This window comes from Anoplophora glabripennis, unplaced genomic scaffold (assembly GCF_000390285.2).
Source record: "Anoplophora glabripennis isolate ALB-LARVAE unplaced genomic scaffold, Agla_2.0 scaffold1934, whole genome shotgun sequence".
Taxonomy (NCBI): Eukaryota; Metazoa; Arthropoda; class Insecta; order Coleoptera; family Cerambycidae; genus Anoplophora; species Anoplophora glabripennis.
Genome location: NW_019418011.1, coordinates 11,719 through 20,799, shown reverse-complemented (window position 1 = coordinate 20,799; position 9,081 = coordinate 11,719). Strand labels below are relative to the sequence as shown.

The following is a 9,081-nucleotide window of genomic DNA, read 5'->3' as shown; positions in this document are numbered from 1 at the left end:
AATTTTTCGAAAAATACCTTTGGTATTCCGAGTACTTACCAGGTCTAAGATTACAATACTTTTCTTCATTGGCAACCTACTTTAAAACGTGATTAAAATTATTTATGTAAGCGAGAAATTCAAGAAAATCGTACGGGTTGTGGCGGTGGGGGAAGCAGAGAGCGCGGCCGCTTCGACCTGCTCGAAATTGAATCGACGTGTTCAAAACCGCGTTGCGTTTAAAAATTTTTAATATCTCACCTTCTAGAGATCCATTTTTGATGATTTTGATAAATACTCCAAAAAAATTCCCTAAAAAGTATTGTTTTTTAACCCCATTTTTACGATATTTTCGATTTTTACCATATTAATCATGATTCATTCGATTTGTAACTAGTCACATTTTGTAAAGGATTTAATTACAAATATTATTTTCCTCTTCCATTTTCGCCTAAAATCAACTTGAAAAAATACATAATTAAATAGGGAGCAAATATAACATCTCTAATTTTTTTAACATATTGTGCTGCCAAAAGTTAAGCGCATGTTTTTTTTATGCGCATAGAAAAAATTTAATTTCTAGCGATATTTGAAAGTCAAATAGCCAAAAATCTCCGTGGATATACGATTCACCCAAATATGGCTTTTTGAAACAGATACTGTCTGGACCAAGGACATTTAAATAAAGGGGACTATCCATGTCACAGTCTATCTCATATGTTGGGTGAAGCTAGACAAGGGGAAAGCAGAGGGCTTTATTTTCATCCAACTGGTCAAAATAAAATATTTTATAGTCCCAAGTCAATATATTTCAACAGCTACTCAGTATTTTTATAATAAATATATATAATATTTTTATAACTTCTTGGAATCCCAATAACTGTAACTATTTCTTTCTTGTTGCACCATCCCCAAGCATCCTAAAAACGTTCACATTACACTTTTAGAATACTGAGGCAAATTTTCAGTGAGACATAAAAATATATTCCCAAAGGAGAACATCAAATGGTTGAATGAATGCAACTTTCAGTTGATTGCATCTTCGATATTTTTATGTATAAGTGAACCACCACCATATTTTTGCTGTTGTATTTATTCAGTTTTTATGCTCGTGCATTTAGTAAAATTGTAAATATATTTTTGAAAAGGTTTTTGTCGTAGAGGAAAATGAAAATGATGAATGATTAAAATTTGTAATGTTGGGTATAAGGGATAACATTGAAATACCTATAAATATATTAAATATAAATTATGTCTGTAACTTATTTGTGGTGCAGCATTTTCCTTTGATTTTAATGGCCAAACGTGGTTCATATTATTGTTTTCTTACTATTTCAGCAAAAATTTTAAAAAATACCAAGTCAGTTATAAAATTTTACCGTTATTCAAATAAAAGTTACCCACACGCACGACAATGGCCACAGTTGCAGATACATTCCAAAGTCGCCTTCAAGCACGCTTACCTGTGGAAGGATAGCTGATGTGGATGTTTATAATCCAATTTCTTACAAATTCTGCACCGTCTAACCATATTCACACCTTAAAAGTTTATCCAAAATACATGTATAAATACTAATCACGTTTCACTTACTAAAATCACAACTATTTTCTAACAAGAGACGCCATATTCTGCCAACCACGGCAGAACGAACGAGGAACACGCTACAAATTATTGCGTAGTTGCCAAGTCTTCAAACATGGCAAATATGAAAAATGAAAAATAGTTTAATATGTACAGAATTTAACAATATTGTATGCATAACTTGATAATACTATCCTATAATAATAATTTTCACAATTGTGATGAAAATTGCGATAAAAATATTAAGTACATTTCCAGTATAATTATACAGCTGACAACAATGATACAATTAGACTGTGAATAGACCAGGCTTCATCTAGAAATGTAAATAAATAAGTCCCCTTTATTTAAATGTCCTTGGTCTGGACTATTAGAATAATTAATTTATGTAAAAATATTTTCATGCTCTCAGTAATCGTTGATATTTGACCATATATTTACTTGGATTTTCTGTTCACTTTTGCCCCCTGCACACCTCCTCGGAATATGGGGGTTCATCCCCAATCACCCTGTATAATTATGATATTTTTGTATATTGATACCCAATTTGTGCTTATTAAGACATGAAAACGAGTATTGGGATTGCCTGTATTTTGCATTACAAAGGTTTAAAACAATGGAAAGAAATTATCACAAGGTGTTTTACACAGCATTGGAGAATCTATTTAATAATCAGTTTATAAATATGAACAAAAGAAAAAAAATAATTGCTCTTTTCCTTACTTATTTTGGTCCTGAGTAAATTTGCTACAAGGATAGGCTTTTGCGAAAGCTCGTAATTTTTTTTTTTACATTGTATTATTAGCGGTGAAAAAAAATATGTGCTAAATTTTCAGTATTAAATAAAAATAACAGATTTGACTGAAATTGGATGAAACTGCAGGAAAAGATAACTGTTGGGGTGCTCAACAAATACCCGCAATCCGGACCCCCAATTTCAAAATGGCGGCCTGTTTGAAAATTATAAAATCGAAAACGCGAGCGCATATATCTTCTACCCAAGTCAAGATATTGAAATTCGGCAAAAAAGGACCGAAAGGTATTTATATTATCTCGCATCTTGTAAATTTCAGATTTTTAAGTTGCAGAATAAAAAAGTTATTAATAAAAAACCAAAAAAAACTAACTAGGGTCCTTTTCTCGGCGATATTTTAATATACAGATTTCAAACCAATTACATCAAATGAAAAAAACATGAATTTAAAAAAAACCGTCTCGATCTGACCAATAAGAGCCGAGATAATTTTTTTTCTCAAAAACTATTCTGGCCGTTCTATTTATTATTTTGGAATAAACTTGGGCTCGTAAAGTAGAAGACTTCCTTTATACGCTGATTTTTTTTTAAAACGATTCGACCAAAAAATGACCAAGTAAACGTTCGTTAAAGACAGCGAGATCCGCGCGGCGACCAGCGCGTCTAAGCGGTAGCCAGGAGAGGAGAGCGCTGTGATGTCATAGTGCCCTTGCTGCGCTCGACTTCGCAAAATTCTTGCTTAACAGATGAATTGTGGCACTTAGAAAGCAACTACCGGGATGCTTCTTTTTAAATCAAATCATTTTTTTTTTTGTGGTGTAAGAAAAAGTCTGTGTAAGTCATCGCCAGACCCCGAAAAATATACAGGCTGTTACAAATTCGCTTCTCACTACAGGGATCTCGGAAACGGTAAGAGATACAAATTAGCTTAAATGGATGCAAATTTGCGTAATCAGAGGACCAACATTATGCCTCTCAAAAACGAAATTTTGGAAATCCGTTTTTGTTTAATTTCAGCCTTGTTTGAGGTGATATCGAAAAAAGAAGAACTCTTTCTCATGGCCACTTTTTGCCCTCTATCGAATGGCATAATCAATTTTTATATGTAACGTTTCGTCTCTCCAGGACCATCATTAACTTCATTTTTTTAAATACGACCCTAGAAATTTTATTACATTTTTTGCTAGCATTCATGCCCCCAATACTGTATTGCCTCAGCCCGAATCAGATTCAGATGTTTTGTCTCGAAAAATTCATCTTCAGTGTATTCGTTCCAAATTTATCTAAGTTTTTTATTTAGATTTCTTTGTTTGTTGAATTATCGTACACTGTAAGTGTTAGACCCTGTGAAATCCATCTAGTTATTTAAACTATTACCACCATGCACTAAAATAAAAAAATATTAGAGTTTTATTCCCGTATCCATAGTTATTTCTAGGCTACTCGAGTGCTCAAAATTCAAACAAATTCCGATCTATTTTTTTAAGGATATTCAGACAAATACATCTGACATGCTCTTTCGCAGTTGGGATGGGGTTACAGATATAATAATATTACGCTGATCTTCATTTTTAACCTTTGTCAAAATGAAAATGTTTTTGAACATTTAATGAAATTTTTTAAAGAATAATATTCAGTTGGTTGTTTTGGTTGTTCATATGCATTTTTGAGATATAATTTTTCATAATAAAATTAAAATTGTAATGTTTTAATTTTGACGGAATAACTTATTGATTATATTAATAACAATAAATGTTTTATTGTATCACGTGGTGGTAATAGTTTAAATAACTAGATGGATTTCACAGGGTCTAACGACACTTATAGTGTACGATAATTTAATAAATAAAGAAATCTAAATAAAAAATTTATATAAATTTGGAACGAATACACTGAAGATGAATTTTTTGAGACAAAACGTCTGAATCTGGTTCGGGCTGACGCACTACAGTATTGGGGGTCATGAAGGCTTGCAAAAAATGTAATAAAAATTTCTGGGGTCGTATTTAAAAAAATGAAGTTGATGATGGTCCTGGAGAGACGAAACGCAAAAGTGTCCATGAGAAAGTGTTCTTCTTTTTTTTTCAAATATTTCGAAAACTAATCATGTTAGGTTTGATTTATTAGAGGCATAATTTATTAATTAATTTTAACCTCATAAAATTCGAGTTAGGTCTGATTTTTGAAAAAAAACTTTTATGCGCTCGGACTATTTGTTGTCTTCTAATAAATATACTGATCAGAGTTCATTTATGTTTTGTTCAACACTTCATTTTTCAATATATTATATTGGAATGAGACTATTAAGATATTTTCATTTAACGTTGGAAATTTGTTGGGTGATTTGAAATAGAAATCTGATAAAAATTAGTTATTTAATGAATATTTGAGTTATTTTTCAAGGACAACCACTTATGGTGTAACATATGTATACAAGTTGGTTCTGAATTGGTAGACATAATCATTTGCAAAATATACATTCTACTACTTCTCATTGTAATCAGAAACTCACAATAAAGAACGACTAGAAGTGAAAGAAACGACTCGCGCTAAAACTCCATTCCTGTCTGCATGCAGTCTGACACCACTATTAAGCAACCACTAGCAAGCAATCACTATTCTTGTGCTTGTTTATTCTTTCTTTATTCTAGAAATAGTTAATCAATTGAGTATTATAGTGAAGTAGATATTTCTACTTCTTCAATCAATATTTTGTAGAAACTACTTTTTTTTCGTTGATAGTATTTGCAACGATTGTAACCTATCAGTGTAGTAAGTGACAAATAGGTCAAATTCAAAATTCAAAGCCAAATATTTTTGACCAACCAACGTCAAAAAAACCACCTTGACTTTCGCTTCTGGTCCTTCTTTATCCTGTTTTATAAGGATTAACCCTGAAATCGAAAACTTGTAATAGAGGAATTTTCTTAAAATACATAAAAACGTATTTCCTATAATTATATAACCTTTTAATTTGTAAAATACAATTTTTAGAGTAGTTTTCGGTTATATTAATTTCTAAGATTTCTAAGAATGAATTAAAATTACCTGAGAATTTAATTATCATATAATTATGATTTGATTGAATTGAAAATATATTTTTTGTAATTAAAATTTTTATAAAATGACAAATAATGTTCTTCAACACCAGACATCTAGGTATGCAACAGATATTCAACCTCACAGTCATTTTATAATTTTTTTAATTAGCTTAATAGGTAGGTACCTACCAAACCAAACATGTGAGAGGTAATAATAAAATTTATATATTTTTCAAACAAAAAGTTTATTTTTATATTGATCTGATTGTGATTAAAGCCATGTAAAGTTATTTGAAACATATCTTCTAAATTAGAGTGGCACGCTAGTATTTTTCTTTGATTTTGATATGTATCTCACGAATTTGACTTAAGAGTTTTCACACACCTGGGAAACAGATATTAGCTTTGTTCCCAGAGCATCCAAAACAGTTTCCAACAGTCGCGCATGCAAACAAAGGAACAAAGCTATAGTCAGTTTTATACAGGGTGTCCCGAAATTAGGGGGCAATATTTCTACAGGGTGTTCTCCGTCGAAAAAGATTACTTTTCTTTATATAAATGTGGGTCCAAAAATTCGTCCTAATGAAGTTATAGCCACCCTGATGATAGTTTTTTCTAAATAAACAAGTTGAGATAAATTTATGAAATTTGACAACTAGCTTAACTCTTACGTGGTCAGTCCGTTACTAAAACGAAATTTACAAGTTTTCGTCACATACGTCACAACAGGGAGGGGCGTAAAATTTACCATAACTTTTTTTGTGCTTTGACTTTTTTTACTTTTGACTGAAAAGTATGAAATTTCAGTTTTTTGGTAAAAAAGGTACTCTTGGCCCATATTGGTAGAATGTTCTATTTTTGTGTAAAAATAATGTTACATGTGTTAATTACCGGCAATCGAAATTGTCAATATTTTCTATCATAGAGGGTTGTGAAGAACAAAAACGCGTTTGGCGTCATTTGCATTGTTATTTACAGTTATTTACTTTTTGCGAATTGTTATTTTCAGAGAAATTTACTATTTTTAGTAAATTATTATTTGACAAAGTTAAAAAAATAAAAGTAAAAATAATTGAAAACCACACTAATAATAAAATTTATCTTTATATCAATAGTAATTTTTACAGCAAATGCTCAAAAAGATTTCCATTTTGCTGAATACATTTTTCAGCTCGACGTCAAATTGCCCGCGAAGACCTCAAAACTTCAAAATTATTTTGTCTAGTTTTATTCGCAGCCAAATGAATCCTCTGCTGTAATTATTCCAAAGGATTAATTTCTGTAGCGTAAACTACAGCCTTCGTCCTGCCCACAGAAAGGGGATTTAGGTCTAGAGATCGAGGTGGCCATGGAATCGTGCCACCTCTACCTATCCACCTTCCGGGAAAATGATCGTTTAACGAATTTATAATATTATGGGTATCTTGTTGATAGTGTAACGTTAATCGTACATTTAACGGTGTAGCATCCAATAGTTCTCTCACATCATTTTGCAGAAAGTTTAAGTATCCTTCTGCATTCAGACAAACGAGAAACTGAATTGGTCCAAGTAGCTGGTCCCCCAAAAATTCCTGTCCACACATTTATTGCCAATTTATTTTGAAAATTTGTGCGCCGTATTGCCTGGGGATTTTGGTCTGACCGGATATGGCTATTATCTATTTTGAAAATTTGTGCGCCTTATTGCCCGTAAATTTTCGTCTAACTAGAAATGGGTATTATGAATATCTGCTAGCTCTACATTCGTAAAATGTTGCATTTTTGACTGATAACAATTCACAAAAAATAAATAAGTGAACTGTCATGCGAACGAGGCCAAACGCATTTTTGTTATTCAAAACCTGCGACGATAAAAAATTGGCAATTTCGATTGTCGGTGATTAACACATGTAACATTATTTTTAAATGGATTTTACACAAAAATGGAACATTCTACTAATCAGAACCAAGAGTACCTTTTTTTACTAAAAATTCATACTTTCCAGTCAAAAGTCAAAAAAGTGAAAGCATAAAAAAGTTATGGTAAATTGTACCCCTACCCCCCTCCATCCCAGTGTTAGAACGTATATGATGAAAATTTGTCAATTTCGTTTTAGTAGCGGACTAAGCCCGTAAGAGTTAGCAAATTTCATAAATTTATCTCAACTCGTTTCGGAGTTATTTAGAAAAAACCATCACCAGAGTGGTTTCTTTAAGTAATACCTTGTAGAAATATCGCCCCCTAATTTCGGGACACCCTATATAACCCAAAAAATGAGTGAATTTGTCAATAGACTAGGCGGTATCTGTTTTGATTTGGGTGAAACGTATATCCACGGAGATTTTTGGCTTTTTGGCTTTGAAATATCACTAGGAATGAAAATTTTTCTATGCGCATAAAAAAAACGTGGGCTTAACTTTTGGCGGCACAATATGTTAAAAAAATGCCTTGTTAGGAAGAAAAATATGACATTTTTCGAATTTTTTTAAGATATTGTGCCGCCAAAAGTTAAGCCCATGTTTTTTTTTATGCGCATAGAAAAATTTTCATTTCTAGTGATATTTGAAAGCCAAAAAGCCAAAAATCTTCGTGGATATATGATTCACCCAAATATGGACTCTTTGAAACAGATACCGTCTGGACTACAAACAATTTGGGAAAAGTCTATATATAGGAGAAGATAAGGGAAATGTTTAAATAAATCAAAATGGGCACTCTGAGAGTATAACTCTCAAGTTTATTTCTTTATATAATGATCATAAAAATATTCATTGGAGTTAAGAAAACAATGTATATTTTATTTTCTGTTCTCAAAATTAATTGTCAATCAAAATTAACTTCGGCTGAAAATATTTGTTTTATATTTTTCAGGAAAATCTCTGAGATACTTTTACTGAGGGATACAACTCTAATTCCAAATGTTTTATGGTTCGAATATACAAATACGAGACAGGAAGTTAGAGCAAGAAGTCGAAAATTAGTAAGCATGAAATCACAATGACATTTACTGGACAACGGTTTCAACTTTATGTTACCAAACAATATGGTCAGAAGTATTAAAACTTTTATTTACTGGCCCAGAAAACGGTAATCTAAACAGAAACTGTTAAAAGTGAAATATTAACAATCAATAATTATTTTTGTAAAGCAGCTTTATAAAAAACAAACAACTGTGTGTGTGTATGTATCTATTCTTGAGTGTATCTGAGAAATTGTCAATTTTATAATTATTAGAGAGCGGATAATGTGTGACTTTAACCCGAAGAATAGGTCAAATTTTGGTAGAGATGTGTACGCGTTCAAAAATGTATTGTGAATAAACTATGCAAAATATAATTATTATGTATAGCAAATACAGGGTGTTCCTAAATAAGTGTCGCAACGGAAAACTGTAAATTCCTCCTGAAAAAAGAAACATATTTTTCCTCTTCCATTTTTCTCTCCGGGCTTTCGTTTTCGAGATACACGGTGTCAAAACTTTAATTTTTTTTAGTTTTTCGCCAATATCTTAGGAATCGTTTGAACTACAGGACTGAGCTTTTGTACACACATTACCACTATTAATAGCTACTTTTTCGCACCCTTCTCGAATTCATTGGACGTGCCAGTGGTGGAGATTTTAAGGTATCGTAAGGGTTTTTCCAGTGGCGTAAAAGTTAGGGGGGAAAAACCCTTACGATACCTTAAAATCTCCACCACTGGCACGTTCAATGAATTTGAGAAGTGTGCGAAAAAGTAGCTATTA

At 31.8% G+C, this 9,081-nt stretch overlaps 1 protein-coding gene across 1 annotated transcript in view; it reads left to right on the top strand.

Moving 5' to 3' along the window:
- The window catches only part of LOC108916019 (dolichyldiphosphatase 1-like), a 13,000-nt gene extending 4,372 nt beyond the window's left edge, over positions 1 to 8,628 (top strand). Inside the window, exon 5 of the mRNA XM_018722204.1 lies at positions 8,208 to 8,628. Coding sequence (XP_018577720.1) covers positions 8,208 to 8,337 — 130 coding nt within the window. The 3' untranslated portion in view covers positions 8,338 to 8,628. The remainder of the gene's footprint in view (positions 1 to 8,207) is intronic.
- Positions 8,629 to 9,081: the final 453 nt, after the last annotated feature.